At 43.1% G+C, this 22,467-nt stretch overlaps 1 protein-coding gene across 4 annotated transcripts in view; it reads right to left on the bottom strand.

Annotated features, from left to right (window-relative positions):
- Nucleotides 1-2,495: 2,495 nt before the first annotated feature.
- The window catches only part of TNFRSF8 (TNF receptor superfamily member 8), a 61,578-nt gene continuing 41,606 nt past the window's right edge, over nucleotides 2,496-22,467 (bottom strand). For 3 of the 4 annotated variants that reach the window (XM_056542693.1, XM_056542692.1, XM_056542691.1), the window contains 9 exons: nucleotides 19,932-20,013; nucleotides 18,868-18,996; nucleotides 15,392-15,547; nucleotides 15,162-15,255; nucleotides 12,421-12,647; nucleotides 8,110-8,220; nucleotides 7,966-7,991; nucleotides 7,041-7,215; nucleotides 2,496-3,235 (listed from right to left, as the gene is read on the bottom strand). In XM_056542693.1, the coding sequence (XP_056398668.1) occupies nucleotides 3,009-3,235; nucleotides 7,041-7,215; nucleotides 7,966-7,991; nucleotides 8,110-8,220; nucleotides 12,421-12,647; nucleotides 15,162-15,255; nucleotides 15,392-15,547; nucleotides 18,868-18,996; nucleotides 19,932-20,013 (1,227 nt within the window). In that variant the 3' untranslated portion in view covers nucleotides 2,496-3,008. Of the gene's footprint in view, nucleotides 3,236-7,040; nucleotides 7,216-7,965; nucleotides 7,992-8,109; nucleotides 8,221-12,420; nucleotides 12,648-15,161; nucleotides 15,256-15,391; nucleotides 15,548-18,867; nucleotides 18,997-19,931; nucleotides 20,014-21,157; nucleotides 21,254-22,467 lie in introns of those variants that run through there. The other variant, XM_056542694.1, reaches the window with a different exon arrangement.

The raw sequence follows: 22,467 nt of genomic DNA, 5'->3' as shown, positions 1-22,467 counted from the left end.
CTCCATGCTCCTAATGATCTGTACCTCCATGCCCCTAATGATCTGTACCACCATGCCCCTAATGATCTGTACCACCATGCCCCTAATGATCTGTACCTCCATGCCCCTAATGATCTGTACCACCATGCCCCTAATGATCTGTACCTCCATGCCCCTAATGATCTGTACCACCATGCCCCTAATGATCTGTACCTCCATGCCCCCAAATGATCTGTACCACCATGCCCCTAATGATCTGTACCTCCATGCCCCTAATGATCTGTACCTCCATGCCCCCAAATGATCTGTACCTCCATGCCCCTAATGATCTGTACCTCCATGCCCCTAATGATCTGTACCACCCTAATGATTTGTGCTCATGTCATCACTATAAGATAATAAAGATGGGTTTCATTTGAACAGAATAAAAAAAAACGTGCAAACATTTTTGTCTCAGCCGGTTTCCAAAATGCCCCTTTTTATGTCTCCATCATGGAGGCAATCTCTTTATTTAGGATTCTATTATGAGGGGTCAGAAAGCAACAAACCGTACAAGCTGAAGGGGGACATACGAGGGAAGAGAAGATTTTACATCAATCAATATCGGGAAGGATAGACAGGAGTCAGAATGGGGGGTGAAGCTGCAGCCCACCAGATATGGGGGATATATCGGATGTGGCAAGACATGAAACGGCCTAGAAGGGAACATAGGGGGAGATTTATCAAAACCTGCGCAAAGGAAAAGTTGCCCATAGCAACCAATCAGATCACTTCTTTCATTTTGCAGAGGTCTTGTTAAAAATGAAAGAAGCGATCTGATTGGTTGCTATGGGCAACTTTTCTTCTGGACAGGTTTGATAAATCTCCCCTATAGAAAAGGTTTAGAATAACTGGAAGAACGGGGGGGAAGATAAGATAAAAGGGTAATAATCATAGGGCGTCCCCCAGTGATCCAGAGAGGGGAAACCACATGAAAAACATGGAGGCTGAATTTGCCTGATGTCCTGTAGTAGTCACTAGAGCAGTGTTTCCCAACCAAGGTGCCTCCAGCTGTTGCAAAACTACAACTTGTCAACATAAAATCGGGCACTATATAGTAAATAACCATAGGCCACTGAAAATACTCTCACCAAACAATGAGGCCATATATGGTAACAATAATGATAATCTTTATGAAACACATGTTAAAAAACATCAAGATACTGAACAGGTATTGATAAATCAGGGTACACATACTGAAGAAAAAGGGGTGAGTATCACATAAGTCATTTAACTGAGCGTGTTGGAAATAAATGCAAGAGTAACCTAAATGATGATATATGAACAGGTAAGTATTTACATGAGATCACGTGTAAGTGGAACACACTGCACAAGAGCAACGCTATCAGGCTGATATATAAAACAAGAATAGAAGGAATGCCGGCTAAAGGAAAAAGGGATTATAAAGCAACATAAATGCAGCATGAATGCCAAGCCATGCACCCTCACTCATGATACCTCACCCCGAACGCGTTTTCGCAGATAGCTTCGTCAAGGGGTGTGACAAAGCCATCTGTGAAAACGCATTCAGTGGTGAGGTATCATGAGTGAGGATGCATGGCTTGACAACAAGCCATTTTTAACATTGAAAAAGAGACCGCTTTAGTCTTGAAACGCGTCTGTTTGTCTTGGCAATACCAATAAATGAACTCACGATTTTAACATCTGGCTCTGTGTCAATCTATTCCCACGGATTGCGCCGAGGAACCCCGGCTTTTTAAACCTTTGTGACATACTCCTATCCGGCAAGAGTTAACCTACTGCTGAAGACCCGGGCGGCTGCACCGTGACATTTAAAGCTATATCAGGCGGTTGTGTCTTCTACACAACCACAAAAGGCGAGTAGTTCTGCTTTTACCCTTTGAATATTTTCAACAGGTGCCAAAAAGTTAAACAGATTTGTCAATGACTTCTATTAAAAAATCTTAATCCTTCCGGTACTTATTAGCGGCTGAATACTACATAGGAAATTATTTTCTTTTTGGAACACAGAGCTCTCTGCTGACATCATGACCACAGTGCTCTCTGCTGACATCTCTGTCCGTTCATTTTAGGAACTGGAACACAGAGCTCTCTGCTGACATCATGACCACAGTGCTCTCTGCTGACATCTCTGTCCGTTCATTTTAGGAACTGTCCAGAGCAGCCTATGTTTGCTATGGGGATTTTCTCCTACTCTGGACAGTTCTTAAAATGAACAGAGGTGTCAGCAGAGAGCACTGTGGTCATGATATCAGCAGAGAGCTCTGTGTTCCAAAGAGAAAATAATTTCCTCTGTAGTATTCAGCAGCTAATAAGTACTGGAAGGATTAAGATTTTTTAATAGAAGTAATTTACAAAAAAAATTAAAATACATTTTTTTTCCACCAGAGTACTCAGTATGTGTACCCTGTTTTACCAATACCTGTTCAGTATCATGTTGTATGTTTTTTAACGTGTTTAATAAAGATTATCATTATTGTTATCACATATGGCCTCATTGTTTGGTGAGAGAAAACTACAACTTCCAGCATGCCCGGACAGCCTTCGGCTGTCCGGGCATGCTGGGAGTTGTAGGTTTGCAACAGCTGGAGGCACACTGCATGGTCAACACTGCTGTTATGTGGGCAAATATGAAAGCAACATGTTGCAATGTAGAAACCATACTGTAACAATGATAACACTAAGGACGCACAAGATCAGTCTTTCGTGTTTTTACAATGAAGATGGCGTCCTCATTGTGTCCCTGCCTGTTACAGCATACAACAGTCCTGATCGGTCCGCCTATTCCATCCACACGTTATGGTTCAGTCTTTATGGGAACCCCAGGGTTCATGTTCATCGCTCCCTATGTAACACACACAGTCTCTGGCAGCCAATGGTCACCGCTCATAGGGTTATCGTGAAAGTTTGTGACTCCTGTGATCTGATAAGTGGTCAGGTGATTGGCGTTGTACCGTAAGTGCCATTAATGTATAGTGTATCCGATGCCAGGCGGTCCGCTGCCAGCCTTACACGTCCAGTATGGCTTTGGCTGCGCAGGACTCTCTCTCTTCCTCTTCTATAGAGAACATGAGGTCTTTAGCTGACATCTTGCTGGATTCCTGCTCAGGGTAGCGCGATGCTGGTGACGGACTCTCCTGGCTGTCACTTTCTGGTGTCAATGGTCTAAAGCGAGAAGGAGCTTCCGAGATGGCGCCAACGATGACGGTGTCAGCATTCATGATGTAGATCTTTTCTAAAGAAGGAAAAAAGGGATTTTATATATATATATATATATACATATATATATATATATATATATATATATATATAAAACTCAACGTGTGTGTGTGTGTATGTATGTGTGTATGTATGTATGTATGTGTGTATGTTCCACAAAAACTTTCAAACGGCTAAAGATATTAACATGAAACTTGGCCACATGTTACTTATATGTCAACAACAAACATAGGATAGGTGATTTAACCCTTACTCACCCCCATTTGCCAGGGGCGGGGTTTATGTTTAAATTCCCATACAAGTCTATGGGAAATATATGTTACTGCATAACTTCCAAACGGCTGGAGATATTTCGATAATACTTGGTCACATGTTACTTATATGTCCACTTACAATATAGGATAGTTAATTTAACCCTTAATTACCCCCATTTGTGAGGGTCGGGGTTTGTGTTTATAGTCTCATGCAAATCAAAGGTAAATGGGGGTTCCCACATAACTTCTGTACGGCTGGAGATATTTCAAATACCTGGTACACATATTATGGGTCGGGATAGGAGGACGGGAAAGGAGGTCGGGATAGGAGGTCGGGATAGGAGGTCTTGATAGGAGGTCAAGATAGGAAGATGGGATAGGAGGTCGAGATATGAGGACGGGATAGGAGGACGAGATAGGAGGTCGGGAAAGGAGGTCAGGATAGGAGGTCGAGATTGGAGGACGGGATAGGAGGACGGGATAGGAGGACGGGATAGGAGGACGGGATAGGAGGTCAAGATAGGAGGACGGGATAGACAGTCGAGATAGGAGGACGGGATAGACAGTCGAGATAGGAGGACGGGATAGGAGGTCGGGATAGGAGGACGGGGATAGGAGGTCGGGATAGGAGGATGGGGATAGGAGGACGGGATAGGAGGATGGGGATAGGAGGACGGGATGTGGGGTTGGGATATGACAACAATATATGAGGACTGGATACGAAGTCAAAAGATTCCATCTTTGTTTATTTTCCTCCCCAACAAGGATTAGGAAGGAAAAACCGGGCAACGCCGGGTACTCAACTAGTATATATATATATATATATATATATATATATATATATAGATGGATTTCAATATATATATATATATATATATATATATATATTTATAGGGGCAAGTATTCTGCTTAGGGAGGAGCACCGCTATTTATATATATATATATATATATATATATATATATATATATACATACATACATATATACATATACAGATATATATTAGGGCTGCACGATATGGGGAAAATGGGCAATTGTGATTATGGACAGTTGCAGGTGGGGAGTTTGACTGGGGCGGTATATCTTTCAATCCATAATGCAGGTGTCCTAAGGCGAGCTCAGGGAGGACAGAAACCTCCCGTGGAGCAGAAGGGCAAACCCCCACCCCCATGGACTTCCTTTCAGGGGGGATTGTTTAGTCCCCATAGGGCAGGGTTTTCCAAACAGTGTGTCTCCAGTTGTTGCAAAACTACAACTCCCAGCATGCCCGAACAGCCAAAGGCTGTCATGTGTATATGTGCTCGCTTCATACACCCGCTGCACGACTGCGCCATTTATTAACGGCAACCAGCTGTGGTGGGGTTAACCTCCTCCCAGCACTGGGCACTGCTAGGAGGAGAGACAGTCGGCCGCACAGTGGAGGGGCCGAGCCTGGCCATACTGCACGGGAGTTTAGCTTGTCCAGAGGAAAAGTTGCTGAGTTGCCCATAGCAACCAATCAGATCGCTTCTTTCATTTCAAGGCCTCTGCAAAATGAAAGAAGCGAGCTGATTGGTTGCTATGGGCAACTGGACAACTTTTCCTCTGGACAGGTTTTGATAAATCTCCCTATATATATATATATATATATATATATATATATATATATATATAGTGTTGCCGAATCATATCAGTGTTTCCCAACCAGGGTTGTTCCAGATGATGTAAAACTACAACTACAACAGTTTTAGTTTTGCAACATTCTGGTTGGGAAACACTGGTATAGAGAGGGGAAACAGTGTTTCCCAACCAGGATGTCGCAAAACTACAACTCCCAGCATGCCTAGACAGCCTTTTGCTGTTGCTTCCGGACTTTAATAACATGGCGCTGATCCCTTGGCTCCCTCTTGTGTCGGACACCTGCTGTGTTCTGCGCATGACAGACATGCGCAGAAAACAGCATTTTAGTCTGCAATGTTTTCCTATCGGACGCGCTGCATCTGGACTTTCCTATCTGCAGGGACTGCCGGACAGCATCTGTGAACGTGTTGTTAAGTGATGTCATCACAGATCACTCTAGGTCAATGGTCTTCAACCTGCGGACCTCCAGATGTTGCAAAACTACAACACCCAGCATGCCCGGACAGCCAATGGCTGTCCGGACATGCTGGGAGTTGTAGTTTTGCAACATCTGGAGGTCCGCAGGTTGAAAATCACTGCTCTAGGTAATGGCAACCTCCAGTACAAACTTAATAAATGAATAAAATTAAAAATACTTTATACATATGCACATGTAATTTCCAAATGATCTTAATTTATGTTATATTACAATAAGTAATATATATAAAAAAAAAAGTGTCACATTCCCTTTAAAGTGCAAGTGTATATAAACAGAATAACATAGAGGTTACATTATACAAAACTGCCAAATAGTTGTTCAAAATGTAAATGCATGCAGACAAAAAAAAAAAATCGCATGCCTAAAGTTACAACAAGTAAGGCGCCAAAATACTACTACTTCACCATACATTAGTCACAAGGCAGACGGAGACTGGAGCGACGCCACTCCACCGCTGCATTTCGGTGGGAAGCCTTCAACGAGGACTCCTCGTTAAAGGCTTTTCGCCAAAACGCCGCGTTCGAGTGGTGTCACTCCAGTCTCCGTCTGCCTTGTGACTAATGTATGGTGAAGTAGTAGTATTTTAGCACCTTACTTATTCTGTTTATATGCACTTGCACTTTAAGCGGCCATATAGCTTTATAGGTGCTATATTATGTATGTATATATAGGCATATAGGGATGCTGGAGTGACACTTGTTTGTGTTTTTTCTCCCTTTGGGAAAGAGTTCCTCCTATTCTTAAAGGGGTACTCCGGTGAAAACCTTTTTTCTTTTAAATCAACTGGTGCCAGAAAGTTAAACAGATTTGTGAATTACTTCTATTAAAAAATATTAATCCTTCCTGTACTTATTAGCTGCTGAATACTACAGAGGAAATTCTTTTCTTTTTGGAATTCTCTCTGATGACATCACGACCACAGTGCTCTTTGCTGATGTCAGTATAATAATAATAATAATAACTCTTTATTTATTTATTGTTGTCCTTAGTGGGATTTGAACCCAATGCCCCAGCACTGCAAGGCAGCAGTGCTAACCACTGAGCCACCATGCTGCCCTTAGCATACATCTGCTATGCACGGTTGCTAAAATGGACAGAGATGTCAGTGTTCCAAAAAGAAAGGAATTTCCTCTGTAGCATTCAGCAGCTAATAAGTACTGGAAGGATTAAGATTTTTTAATAGAAGTCATTTACAAATATGTTTAACTTTCTGGCACCAGTTGATTTAAAAGAAAAAAGGTTTTCACCGGAGTACCCCTTTAATGATAATGACAGTTATCCATAACCTGACGTTGAAGTGTTAATTTACTCCACGTGTCTGGCCCAGGAGAAGCTGTCTCCAACCTCAGACCGTGTATAGGATAATGGTGCCCTGGCGTCACTAAATGATCAGGTATTTCCCTACACCACCCGTGGTACCACAGATAGATAGGACAGTTATGCAGTCTGTGTGGCCATGAAGTTCTTACCAATCCTGTTGCCCATGTGGTCTCTTCCTTGCGGTGTTTCCAGTCTCTCCTCCGTTGTCCATTCGTTCGGTGTGGTCTCGCTCCATTGGTCGCTCTCAGGGGATGTATTCTCCCTTCCAAGCAGGTTCTCCTCATTATTTTCTTCCATGTTTGTTGTCACCGTCCCCTGTTGGAACTGGGAGGAAAATAAACATAATTAACGAAGGTAATCTTAAAGGAAAACTGTCACATGTTCAGTCCCGCACTAACCAGGTACTGACGGATAGTGCGGGGGACGCTGATTCATATGATCCCTACCTTGCCCGGATCCGTCCGGCCATTCGCCGTCAATCTTAGTTTATCTATATATACAAATGTGGCTGTAATTGGCATGGGCGGGGTTTTCAGGAGCCTAGTGGCACTATGACGTCAGCGATGCCCGTCCGCAGCACCGCCCGCTTATGAATATTCATCCCCCCTCCCTCTGGCTCTTCCTCTCCCCGCCGCTCCTGACTGGTCTGCACTGCGTATGTCAGGAAGCGGCAGCGGGAGAGTCAGAGGGAGGGGGGATGAATATTCATAAGTGGGCGGCGCTAACGTCACAGTGCCACTAAGCTACTGGAAACCCCGCTCGTGCCAGTTACAGCCACATTTGCATATATAGAAAAACTAAGATTGCGGACGGACGGATCCGGGCAAGGCAAGGATCATATGAATCAGTGTCCCCCACACTATTCGTCAGTACCTGTGGTTAGTGCCGGAGTGAACATGTGACAGTTTTCCTTTAAAAGCACTAGAGCACAGAGAGGATGTCGGACTATAAACCCCGGGGCATGATATGAGGAGGCGGGGCATATAAGGTCATGCTCCACCCCTTGGACCCTGCACTCAGCATAATGTAATATAACACATTTTATGAAATATGAGCCCTATGAAATGTACTTACTGCAGAATTCTCAGGGTGGAGGAAATCTAGAAAAAAATACACAAAAAATGTATTAAAAAATTATCAGTTAGATATATAAATCAGTAGAGCCAATAGGATTCCAGCTGCTCCCTGTTACTCCGTCCTCCCCCGGAAGGTACTTACTTTTCCAGATCTTGAGGTTGCAGATCTTGTGCCTCCAGGACAGGAGGAAGGCGATGAGCAGCGATATGATGCACAAGATGGCGGCCACCACATACACCGAGCTCCACTCCCCTGCAAGACATGGCAATCTCAGATATGATGATGACTTTATAAACTACTAGACCAGTGTTTCTCAACCAGTGTGCCTCCAGCTGTTGCAAAACTACAACTCCCAGCATGCCCGGACAGCCAAAGGCTCTCTGGGCCTGCAGGGAGTTGTAGTCTTGCAACAGCTGGAGGCACCCCTGGTTGGGAAACACTGGTCTTGAGTCCGGGTTGTGTAGATTCACAGAGCATTGTCTAGACTGATGCAACTATATCACTCATATAGATTCAACTGTATATAGATACAACTATATCACTTATATAGATACAACTATATCAATTATATAGATAAATACAGTGGGGATCAAAAGTTTGGGCACCCCAGGTAAAAATTTGTATTAATGTGCATAAAGAAGCCAAGGAAAGATGGAAAAATCTCCAAAATTACAGATTAGACATTCTTATAATATGTCACCAAAAGTTAGATTTTATTTCCATCATTTACACTTTCAAAATAACAGAAAACAAAAAAATGGCATCTGCAAAAGTTTGGGCACCCTGCAGAGTTAATATCTTGTACTGCCCCCTTTGGCAAGTATCACAGCTTGTAAACGCTTTTTGTAGCCAGCCAAGAGTCTTTCAATTCTTGTTTGAGGTATCTTTGCCCATTCTTCCTTACAAAAGTCTTCCAGTTCTTTCAGATTTCTGGGCTGTCTGTCACGCACTGCTCTTTTAAGGTCTATCCATAGATTTTCAATTATGTTGAGGTCAGGAGATTGTGAAGGACATGGCAAAACCTTCAGTTTGCGCCTCTTGATGTAATCCCCCGTGGATTTCGAGCTGTGTTTAGGATCATTATCCATTTGTAGAAGCAATCCTCTCTTTAACTTCAGCTTTTTCACAGATGGCATCAAGTTAGCATCCAAAATTTGCTGAAATGTTATTGAATCCATTTTTCCTTCTACTTGTGAGATGTTCCCTGTGGCACTGGCTGCAATACAACCCCAAAGCATGATTGATCCACCCCCATGCTTAACAGTTGGACAGAGGTTCTTTTCATTAAATTCTGTTCCCCTTCTTCTCCAAACGTACCTTTGCTCATTCCGGCCAAAAAGTTCAATTCTAACCTCATCGGTCCACAGAACTTGTTTCCAAAATGCATCAGGCTTGTCTATATGTTCATTTGCAAAGTTCATACGCTGATTTTTGTGTTGAGGACGTAGAGAGGTTTTCTTCTGATGACTCTTCCATGAAGACCATATTTGTACAAGTATCTCTTTATAGTGGAATAGTGTACCACAACTCCAGTGTCTGCCAGATCTTTCTGGAGGGATTGTGCAGTCAAACGTGGGTTTTGAATTGTTGTTCTCACAATCCTGCAAGCTGTTCTGTCTGATATTTTTCTTGGTCTTCCAGATCTTGCTTTAACTTCCACTGTTCCTGATGACTGCCATTTCTTAATTACATTCCGAACATCTGAAAACGTTTTGCTATCTTCTCATAGCCTTCTCCAGCTTTGTGAGCGTCAACTATTTTCAGTTTCAGATGCTTAGAAGAACCCATGGTGCTGATTGTTGGGACAAGGTCAGATGAGTCTGGGCATTTAAAACATTTGAGATTGACATCACCTGGTCTTCCCAGATGCTGATTGAGAACAATCCATGACACTGGCAGGTCTCAGCTTTGCAAAGGGGGCAGTGCATGCCATAAGTTCTGCAGGGTGCCCAAACTTTTGCAGACGCCATTTTTTTGTTTTCTGTTATTTTGAAAATGTAAATGATGGAAATAAAATCTAACTTTTGTTGACATATTATAAGAATGTCTAATCTGTAATTTGATGCCTTTTGGGGATTTTTCCATCTTTCCTTTCTTCTTTATGCACATTAATACAAATTTTTACCTGGGGTGCCCAAACTTTTGATCCCCACTGTACAACTATATATAGATGCAACTTTATCACTTCTCAGTTGAAAACAGTACTAGCAATAAACTATGTATCAGTCTTGAATCCAGGATGTGCAGCTCACAGAGCATTGTCTAGACAGGATGCAATTGTATCACTTCTCAGCTGAGAGCAGGACTAGTTTTGTACAATATATCAAAATGTAGTCCAGGCTTTTTAGATCACAGAGCATTGTCTAGTCTGGATACAATTATACCACTTCTTAGCTGATTGTAAGACTAGCTATGTACAGTGTATCAGTCTGGAGTCCAGGCTGTGCAGCTCACAGAGCATTGTCTAGACTAGGATTATCTATGTACAATATATCAGTCAGGAGTCTAGGATGTTCAGCTCGCAGAGCTGTCCAGGTTTTTTAACTCACAGAGCATTGTCTAGACTGGATACAATTGTATTCACTTCCCTGCTGAGGTCAGAACTAGCTATTTACAATGTATCAGTCTGGAGTCTGGGTTGTTCAGATCACAGAGCATTGTCTAGACAGGATACAATTGTATCCACTTCTTACCTGAGAGCAGGACTAGTTATGTACAATGTATCAATATGTAGTCCAGGCTTTTTAGCTCACAGAGATATAATCATATCACTTCTTAGCTGATCGTAATACTAGCTATGTACAGTGTATCAGTCTGGAGTCCAGGATGTTCACAGATCATTAGCTATATGCAATGTATCAGTCTTGAGTTACGATTTTTTTTAACTCACAGAGCATGGTCTAGACTGGATTCATTTGTATCCACTTTCCTGCTGAGGTCAGAACTACTGTAACTATGTACAATGTATCAGTCTGAAGTCTGGGCTGTTCAGATCACTGAGCATTGCCTAGATTAGATACAATATATCACTTATATAGATACATGAGGTCACCTTATTGTGGTGGGATGGTACACACTATTTGGCCAAATGGTAAGCTAAGAACCTCTATTTTTTACTATAGCAGAATTGCAAAGTAAAACATGTCATATTTCACATATAGCTTAGCGGTAGCAGTGTGCTGCTGTTATCCTCGCTTGTATTTGTATTTCAGCCGGAGCAGCATGCACCTGTATACTTATTTTATACAATAGTTATGTATTAGGATGTGCTGACATTATTGATTTTTATAGAGATACAACTATATAAAAGCAGGAATGACGATATACTGTGCATTAGTCTTGAATCCAGGATGTTCAGCTCACAGAGCATTGTCTAGACAGGATACAATGTATCCACTTCTTAGCTGAGAGCTGGACTAACTATGTACAATGTATCAGTCTGGAGTCCGGGCTGTTCAGATCACAGAGCATTGTCTAGACTGGATACAATTGTAACCACTTCTCAGCTGTAAGCAGGACTAGCAATGTAGGATGTATCAGTCTGGAGTCCAGGATGTTCAGCTCACAGAGCACTGTCTATACTAACTCTGTAATGTATCAGTCTAGAGTCCAGGCTTTTTAACTCACAGAGCATTGTCTAGACTGGATACAATTTTATTCACTTCCCTGCTGAGGTCAAAACTAGCTATGTACAATGTATAAGTCTGGAGTCCGGGCTGTTTAGATCACAGAGCATTGTCTAGACTGGATACAATTGTAACCACTTCTCAGCTGTAAGCAGGACTAGCAATGTAGGATGTATCAGTCTGGAGTCAAGGCTGTTTAGCTCATAGAGCATTGTCTAGACTGGATACTACAGTATCATATCACTGAGAGTAAAACTAGCTATGTACAGTGTATCAGTCAGAAGTCCAGGATGTTCAGCACAGAGAGCATTGTCTAGACTAACTATATACAATATATCAGTCTGGAGTCCAAACGGTTTAGCTTACAGAGCATTGTCTAGCCTGGATACAACTATATCACTTGATAGCTGAGAGCAAGACTAGCTATGTGCAATATATCTGTTTGAAGTCCAGGCTGTCCAGCTCACAGAGCATTGTCCAAACTGGATAAAATTGTATCCCCTTCCCAGCTTAGAGCAGGACCAGATGTTTACAGGTCATAAAAATAAATCAGGGAATTGAAACACAAAACATTCCTATTCTCCTTAGAATATTCTGTCACATAGTTAAAATTATATTTATAATTTTTCTGGGAAATCAAGGCTCCAGACAACATTACAGCTCCCGGTGTTTTCCCAGTTATTATATATCATCGGGCAAAATTGCTACTTAGGAGTCTGGGAAATGACCCCTGTGGGAATCCTAATGGCAGCTATATTGGTTTATCACCCAACTTTCCCTGAAACTGATTACCATATTGCAAGAACCACATATGAATATTAAGTACCTTGGTCAGCGGCGCCATCTTTGGTTGTACTAGTGAAAGTGACGGAGGTTTTGGTGTTAGGGGTGGTGGTGTTAAAAGTGGTGGTGGTGTCGGGGGTAGGGACGTATTTCGTATTTGTCAGTGTTTTGTTTTCGCTTGGTCGGAGATTTGGAACTTTGGGTCCCCCGCATTCAGCATCAGCCGTAGCGCTGCCCCTCCTAGTGGTCACTTGATGTAATTTATTACAACTAAATAAAAAAATATAAAAAAAAATAAAGAAGAATGAATAAGTAGAATCCTAACAGAACAGCCTTAGAGACATTCACATATCTTAAGCTTTTAAAAATGTTATACAACTGTTTATCTGATTCTAGGAAAGCTGGGTGACACCAATATGGCTGCCATTCCAGCTCCCCATAATGGTAAACTATTGTAGAGAGGCGTAATTCAAATCATGCTCGGACTTCAGGATATCTGTTTAAATCTTCAACAACTTTATCGCCCAAGACTACAGCGGTCAGGATACTTGAAGTCCCATGCAAGTCAATGGGACTTTCAGCAAATCCGTATCCTGATCACTGTAGTCTATTTAAACAGATATCCTGCCGCCTTAGCATCATCGGAGTTGCACTTTATTTATACAATTAATCCTAACCCTTTATTAACATACCCTGGCCAAAGCTAGTTGTTTGTTGGCATCCCTGGCACCCAGTCCCCCCTACCTATGCCCCTGATTCATACTACACATATCTTTTGGATTTGTTCCCCCTCCTCTATTTTTTTGCTGATATTGTGGAAGCTGCAGAGGTGAGGAGCCCAGTTCAGGTTCACACTGCCCATACATTAGCCTTTATATCCTATTCACTAAACCCCCACAGCAGCCCCATACTGGAGCCCCACGCGGGACTATTTTCCTAATCGATTTCTAACCTTTACCCCATTCTCCCGCAACATGTGTGTCCAATCCCGCTGGCTCCTGCAAACATTTTGTCCCAGCTCTTAGAGATAGCCCCCCCCCCCCCCCGTGCCATTCCATTACAACTAGGGATCGACCGATATCAACTTTTTAGGGCCGATACCGATAGTCTGCGACCTTTCAGGCCGATAGCCGATAACTTATACCGATATTCCGGTATAAGTTATCGGCTATTACACCACCCCCCACCCCCCGGCTCCGCAGATCTTTGATTTAAAGCGGGGGCTTTAAATCAATGAACTGCAGTGGCTTTTGCGGGGCCAGAGACCACCGCCGCCACCCACTTTTCTCCCCCTGCCTGTCCTGAGGTCCTCCCTAGTCCAACCACCACCGCTGCCCCATTGCCTCCCCCATCCCCGGTTTTATAATGACCTGTTCCCGGGGCCCGGGGTCCGCGCTACTTCTGCCTCCAGCGTCGTCCTGAGCCGTCACTGTGCGCACTGACGGTAACGTCGCGTTGAGGACGTCACTCGTCATTGCACAGCGCACAGGACGGCGCAGGACGTCGCAGGAGCCAGAAGTAGCGCGGACCCCGGGCCCCGGGAACAGGTCATTATAAAACCGGGGATGGGGGAGGCAATGGGGCAGCGGCGGTGGTCTCTGGCCGGGGAGGCCGGGCGGGGGGGCATTATCAGCATATTGGCAAGGTAATTGCCGATACCGATAATGTCCAAAATCGTGATTATCAGCCGACAATATCGGCCAAACCGATAATAGGTCGATCCCTAATTACAACCTTGTGCCATTTCATCAGCCTCCTGTGGCATTTCAGAGGTTTGTGGGACTGGGTGGGATTTTGCAGGACTTTCTGTATGTTCTGTGACCGAAACAAACAAGCAATGATCCAGCACTTGCAAAACGAAAACAGCTTTATTGAAGATCACTGGACACAGGTAAAACCAACCATATCAACAGACGCGTTTCGAGTGTGTGCGCTCTTCTTCATTGAAGAAGTGCGCACGCGCTCGAAACGCGTCTGATCATATGGTTGGTTTTACCTGTGTCCAGTGATCTTCAATAAAGCTGTTTTTGTTTTGCAAGTGCTGGATCATCGCTTGTTTGTTTCGCATTGGAATGTCCTGCTGGGCATAGGATCCGAGCACGGCTACGAGGTGGTGATCTGGAATATCTTTTTTCGTTGTTTGCACATGTTCTGTGACCGCCTGCTCAAGACTAAATATCACCTGATCCTGCAGGTTTTATATCAGGTCCTGCAGGTTTCCCAATGCAGTCCTCTACCCCATACAGCCATTACTTTTATGAGGCCATAATTACCTTAAAGGGGTACTCCGGTGGAAAACATTTTTTTTTTTTTTAATCAACTGGTACCAGAAAGTTAAATAGATTTGTAAATTACTTCTATTAAAAAATCTTAATCCTTCCAGTACTTATTAGCTGCTGAATACTACAGAGGAAATTCTTTCCTTACAGAGCTCTCTGCTGACATCACGACCACAGCGCTCTCTGCTGACATCTCTGTCCATTTTAAGAACTGTCCAAAGTAGGAGAAAATCCCCATAGAAAACATATGCTGCTCTGGACAGTTCCTAAAATGGACAGAGATGTCAGCAGAGAGCACTGTGCTCGTGGTGTCAGCAGAGAGCTCTGTGTTCCAAAAAGAAAATAATTTCCTCTGTAGTATTCAGCAGCTAATAAGTACTGGAAGGGTAAGGATTTTTTAATAGAAGTAATTTACAAATCTGTTTAACTTTCTGGCACCAGTTGATTAAAAAGTTTTCCACCGGAGTACCCCTTTAAACCCCTTGTCCCGTGTGTCACGACTTACTCTGTGTGCGCTTTACAGGCTTCTGCGGCTGACGTCACATCGGAGAAGGTCCCGCTGGGACAAGTTTCACATACTGTATCCTTATCATGGGAGCCTGTGAAATGTAAACATATACATATAAGTCCATAATTTGACATGTGGTCACTATTAGACACCAGCCGGGTGAGGCGACAACCTCTGTCCCCCAGTAGCTGCGCCACTATTAGTAATAATACTACACAGCCTGGTACCTTCTTGCTTTACTCCTTGGCCAGGTGGGCATTTCTTGAGGCTCTTGCAGCGGGCACACGAGTTGTGTAACGTTGTGCGACAGTAAAATCCAGGCTTACACTGACAGATTGCCTCTGTGAGTAAGGAGCAGCTCTGGATCTCTACAAGATCCGATTCTGGAAGGGGCAAATAAAGAAAACATTACTACATGGTGTCTGATACAAAGGGGCAGATTTACCAAGGGGGGGGGGGGGGGGTTGGTTCCCACAGCCTTAATCTATTCTATGCCAAAAAAAAAGATAAAATTCCACACACACAAAAAAAAAAAAATATTGGGATTTTACATTGTAGTCCATACAGCACAGATTTTTTAGAATGCCCGGAGGAAAATAGGATATAGGAGATGGCACTCACCACATCAGCTCAGAGTTCTTTATTGAAACATGCACGGCAGGTACAGGGGATTCAGACGCGAGGGCGCCTCCATGGAGGCGCCCTCGCGTCTGAATCCCCTGTACCTGCCGTGCATGTTTCAATAAAGTTTACCCCAATGATCCCCTAAAGGGCCAGGGATCACTTTATAAACCAAATTCCAAAAGCCCGGGGCACAAAATCCCTTTAGGGACAACCCTTTTTAAAATTTTACTTTTATTGTGTATAGTTTAAAAAAAAAATCACCAGTATATACCATGTGACAATGATTAAAACTTGGGTGGCACAGAACCAGTTGTACATATAAATGGGGATAGACCCCTAATTATTGGTTTGTGGGGAATTGCAGTTTCCCCTTTATCTGGTAACTGTTGCACAGATTAAAATCACAGAATTTGCCCCCCTCTACTAGTTTCGGTGCCTCAGCCCAGATATTTTTGCCCAGATATCCTCCTGAGGACCGTGCTGGAAGAGGGGGGCAAATTCTGTAAAAAAAAAAAAAACACTTATTGACGCATTTTGACCCAGATTCTGCACATAACCTGCATCAGGTAACCCCATTGTATAGAGCTGTCTCTCTGAGCTCTTTCTTGCAATTGAAAAAGGGAGAACTTACTCCTGAAACGCGTTTTGCATCACTGTCTGTTATATTTTATTGATTTTAATGGGTCAATAAAAAAACATTTGATACATAATACTGGACTGATGCCTGAAAGTGATCGCCTGAGAGCAGCGCCAGTGCAAGGGATTTTTTCCTGATCTTCAAGTTCTGTTTTAATGAGTCAGGATTTGTTTTGTTCATCTTTTTTGTGATTTGTACCGAGCGCCCCAGTGCGTTCCTGACCTGAAAGCCAATACTGACTCTGAAATCTTTTGACTCATCTGTATCTGCGGCAGTTCAGATATAAATAGCTGAGAATTTCCTAGCTACATTCAGGTTTCATTACGGGTAAAATTTGCTTATTAATAATTCTGTGACTTGTGTATTAGGTGTTAGTGTCTCCGGAAATCTCTAGTGCTACAGTAATCACTAATAATCTGACCGGTAATATAGTCAATATATGTAGACAGGATCACTTCCCACATTAGATGGAGGTCCTGATACCCTCTGTACAGCCCCTTCTATCTTTCCCACCAATTCTCTATAGGATTATGATCTTAAGACTGTAAAGGCTAGAAAAGCCCTACTGTCCAAATGTCCATCCACAGGTATCAGTGCAGCAAGGTTGTCACCCACCATTACACCTTCTCCACCAGCCTAAACTGTTCACACCAGACAGGAAGGGCTCATGAATTCATCCTGCTTGTAACAAATCCTGAACCCTACCATCAGCATGACACCACAGCAATCTGGATTTATCTGGCCAGTCCATGTTTCTCCATAGAAATCTAGACCCATGTGACCAGTCCATTTTCTCCATAGAGATCTAGACCCATCTGACCAATCCATGTTTCTCAATAGAGATCTAGACCCATGTGACCAGTCCCTTTTCTCCATAGAGATCTAGACCCATCTGACCAATCCATGTTTCTCCATAGAGATCTAGACCCATGTGACCAGTCCCTTTTCTCCATAGAGATCTAGACCCATCTGACCAATCCATGTTTCTCCATAGAGATCTAGACCCATGTGACCAGGCCATGATTCTCCATAGAGATCTAGACCCATCTGACCTGTCCATTTTCTCCATAGAGATCTAGACCCATCTGACCAATCCATGTTTCTCCATAGAGATCTAGACCCATCTGACCTGTCCATTTTCTCCATAGAGATCTAGACCAATCTGACCAATCCATGTTTCTCCATAGAGATCTAGACCCATCTGAACAGGCCATGATTCTCCACAGAGATTTAGACCCATCTGACCAGGCCATGTTTCTCAGAGATCTGGATCCATCTGACCAGACCATGTTTCCCCACAGAGATATGGACCCATCTGACCAATCCATGTTTCTCAATAGAGATCTAGACCCATGTGACCAGTCCCTTTTCTCCATAGAGATCTAGACCCATCTGACCAATCCATGTTTCTCCATAGAGATCTAGACCCATCTGAACAGGCCATGATTCTCCACAGAGATCTAGACCCATCTGACCAGTCCATTTTTCTCCATAGAGATCTAGACCAATCTGACCAATCCATGTTTCTCCATAGAGATCTAGACCCATCTGACCAGGCCATGTTTCTCCATAGAGATTTAGACCCATCTGACCAGGCCATGGTTCTCCACAGAGATCTAGACCTATCTGACCAGTACATGTTTCTCCATAGAGATCTAGACCCATCTGATCAGGCCATGTTTCTCAGAGATCTGGATCCATCTGACCAGACCATGTTTCCCCACAGAGATATGGATCAATCTGACCAGGCCATGGGTCTCCACAGAGATCTGGATCCATATCAACAGGCCATGTTTCTCATCTACTCAGTTATACAATTGCCCTTTTGCCCCTTGGAGTCTTCCTGTTCTGTTTTCCGACATCCTCCTCTGTCCCCTTTTGATGAGAAGCTGTTTCCACTCTTGCTGGATCACTGGATTTCCCCATCTAATGTGGACTCAACCTTAGACTGATCCACAGAAAACTGGATTTTATTCTGCGCTCTGGGGGTCACAAGTCTCTATACAGAGAAGATCCAACCGTGAGAAGGCAGCGATCATCTGATCATCATAATTCAGTGTATGATACACCACATATATATATATATATATATATATATATATATATATATATATAGTACTTTTACTAATGGTAACTGGAGGAGATCATCATCTGCAGACAGATCTGGACTGGAGAGTAGAAGAAGAATGTTCACCTGGTTATTAGTGATGTCCAACCCCATTGTAAGGTCTGTGCTTGTATCTCCAACACTGTGGTCTCCCACCTGCGGCACTCCTTATGGCTAAATTGCAAAACTGTCAATCTCAGCATACCCCGCTGTCACAGCATGGTCATGGTTGTAGTTTTTGCAACACCTGGAGAGTCACAGGTTGAGGAACACTGCTCTGGATAGGACTTCAGATAGTCTCCACCTCCACCCATTCTAAGGACGCAGTCACTTACCTTTCCTGCAGATATTACAAGACTGACATTTAGGAGGATTCCAGGACCAGTCGATGTACTCCTTGGGTTCAAAACACGTCGCACATTCTTTATTTATGTCTTTAACACATGAAGAGCGGGTCACATAACCTGGGGAAGGCAAAAAAGAGAACTCAAGGTCTGTGCTGGGAGGACTGGGAGAAACCAATGTAGGACTATATTATGCAAATCTGATGTCTATGGCAAGTGTAAGACAGTATGTGGCCCCCAAATGGCCAAGAGCAAGGTATTCATCCTTACAGGGGTGCAGCTCTAGGTCATTGATCTCATAACTGTGGACCTCCAGCTGTTAAAAAACAACAACGCCCACCATAACCCTCCATGTACTCTTTTCCAAACTGTGGACCTCCAGTTGATGCAAAACTACAACTCCCACTATGCCCAGACAGCCAACGGCTGTCTGGGCATAGTGGGAGTTGTAGTTTTGCATCAACTGGAGGTCCACAGTTTGGAAAACACTGCTATAGGGAGTGCACCATAGATAGCAGTCACCCCCAAAGTCTCCACATAGGTGAGGGCCACTATTACAGATTTTGCATTGGACTTAATTAATTCCAGGAAAAAAACAAAACCTTTATTTATTAATTTTTTTAATATCAACTGGCTCCAGAAAATTAAACAGATTTGTATATTACTTCTATAAAAAAAATCTTAATCCTTTCAATAATTATCAGCTGTTGAAGTTGAGTTGTTCTTTTCTGTCTGGCAACAGTGCTCTCTGCTGACATCTCTGCTTGTCTCGGGAACTGCACAGAGTAGAAGAGGTTTGCTATGGGGATTTGCTTCTACTCTGGACAGTTCCTGAGACAGGTGTCATCAGAGAGCACTTAGACAGAAAAGAACAACTCAACTTCAGCAGCTCACAAGTACTGAAAGGATTAAGATTTTTTAATAGTAATAATTTACAAATCTGTTTAACTTTCTGGAGCCAGCTGATATATAGAAAAAAAGTTTTTTTCCTGGATAACCCCTAAAGTAGCACCCCCCCCCCCTTATACAGAGTGCCTGGGATCTTGAGGACTAACCTTGAGGACATGTATAGCAGCAGTCATTCTCCTTCCTATTGTAGTATTGTGGTCCTTCACATCTCTGTTGACCGGTGGCTTTCTAGAATGAGAACGTAACTGTGGTCAGTCACAACGGAGATGGCGATGTGTCCAGAGGTGAGAAAGGAAGCGATGGTTGTATTTACGGGAGTATTGCTTGGATGGATTGTGGAAGAGTTCATGGAGGGTTAAAGGAATCCAGCCATTTAAAGGGGTACTCCAGTGAAAAACTATTTTTTTTTTCATATCAACTGGCTCCAGAATGTTAAACAGATTTGTAAATTACTTCTATTATAAAATCTTAATCCTACCAGTACTTATCAGCCGCTGAAGTTGAGTTGTTCTTTTCAGTCTGACCACAGTGCTCTCTGCTGACACCTCTGTCCGTCTCAGGAACTGTCCAGAGTAGGAGCAAATCCCCATAGCAAACTTCTCCTGCTCTGGACAGTTCCTGAGACAGACAGAAGTGTCAGCAGAGAGCACTGTGGTCAGACAGAAAAGAACAACTCAACTTCAGCAGCTGATAAGTACTGGTAGGATTCTTTTTAATAGAAGTAATTTACAAATTCTAAAACCACTGGAGGAGGAGAGAGCACACCGTGCAGCTGAACATGCAAATATACGATACCGCTGGTGTACACTGGCAGCCTCCGGCGTAGCCTCTGAGCGCCCCTTACCGTCTCCGTCTATGCCGTGGTTATCCCGGACCTTGGGCCTGCAGCTGTTTACCCGCGGTGAGTGCACGCTACCTCTTTTTCATTGTATTAATTTACAAATTCGTTTAGCTTTCTGGAGCCAGTTCATATGAAAAAAATAGTTTTTCACCGGAGTACCCCTTTAAGGCCTATAGTGCAAATGTATCTATTAACTGTAGACACAGGTACTCTTTATCTCCAGCCTATTGTTAGAACGTCCAGGTCACATGACAATGCCAGAGGTGTAGCTAAAGGTTCATGGGCCCTAGTGCAAATGTTCAATATGCACCCCCCCATCTTTAGTTTTGTAGATATGATGTCTCTATTTTTATAAATAAATTAATTAATGTTTATATATGTGGTGACTGGGTGGTGCAGGTAATAGTGTAGGGTATGCTGGTATTAACTATAAACCTACAACTAGCACCCATTAAGAGTCCAGAAATATAAAGTCAAAAAATGAAAATACTTTATTTAGAACAATTCAATATACACAATGTGGGACCGTACCATATGCTGGTATTAACCCTTTGTTGTTGTGACGCCAGGATGCGGTTTTCTTAGGGTAATGGTCCTGCTGCCAACCGTCCCACAAACAGTAGGGATAAATAAAGGAATGTCCACAGCAGATATTGATGAAACTTGAAGTAACTTTACTGTATATTTTATGCAACTGCAGGTAACAGAACAGTCTTTGTATAGAGGACCGTGATACAGGCTCCTCACAGGTTTGCTGGGACTTCTGAATACAATGAGCTTTGGTTTGCTAGCCACTGTGCTAATGAATTTATGATAATTGAGTTGCAGTAGTCACACAGGATTTTAGTAGTTTTGAGCTGGATAACTCACGGTTTAGTGGCTGTGGAAGATTTAGGCTTCAGGCCTAGCTTGAATTGATAATGAGCTATGAGATGTGCTTTCTCTGATAATCCGGCAGGAAGAAGAGAGAATGAAGTGGCAGCAGCCCCTTATATATTAAGGGGGAGGGACAAAGCTCATTGGTCAGCAGAACCTGTCAGTCCTGACCTCTGGAACTCTGGGTATATCACATGACCCAAAGGTCCTTAAACCACAGCATAACATAAATCAAAGGCACGTGACCTCTAAGGTCCTATACAGAGGTATCCTAAATTAATTAAATATATAAATATATACATTAAATATTAACATATAAAGAGGCGACTAGGGGTTAGCCATTCAGGAGAGCCCATTAGCATGGAGGGTCTCTGGCTGAGGGGACTCCAGACAAAGGGACAGGACCAGGTCCTGTACTGGGACACCACACACACATATATATATATATATATATATATATATTTTTTTTTAAATATATATATATATATATATATATATATGTTTTGGGCCAAACACAAAAATGGTACTCTTATGGTCTTCGCTACAACTGGCTAAAGAGACCAAATACTGCGTGACCACAGCCTGATCTTGGCAAAATTGCTCTGTCTGGAGATCCGGATGACGTTGCAGTCGGTATTGGTGTCGCACCCCTCTCCCCGCTACCCAGTTCTCGGCACTTGTGCAGCTTTTCCGCTGAGCCTGGGTTTTATTTATATCAACTCTTGTCAAACGTTCCATAGAAAACAATGTTTATAGGTTAGTGTGTCAGATCTGTCTGGAGCATTGTATCACATTGCGTCATTTTGCGTCATTACTTAACCCCGAATGGATCCAATGGTTAACCTGCAAAACTTACAACGATGGCCTGTAAAATGGGGCCTGGGGGGCTGTGTAAGAGGAGGGTATGGGTGATGGACGTCAGTGGAGGCGGGGGGGGGGGGGGGGTACCAACACGGATAACTGCA

This window comes from Hyla sarda, chromosome 10 (genome assembly GCF_029499605.1).
Source record: "Hyla sarda isolate aHylSar1 chromosome 10, aHylSar1.hap1, whole genome shotgun sequence".
Classification (NCBI taxonomy): domain Eukaryota; kingdom Metazoa; phylum Chordata; class Amphibia; order Anura; family Hylidae; genus Hyla; species Hyla sarda.
Note: the sequence above shows the minus strand (reverse complement) of the source record. Positions and strands in the feature narration are given on the sequence as shown.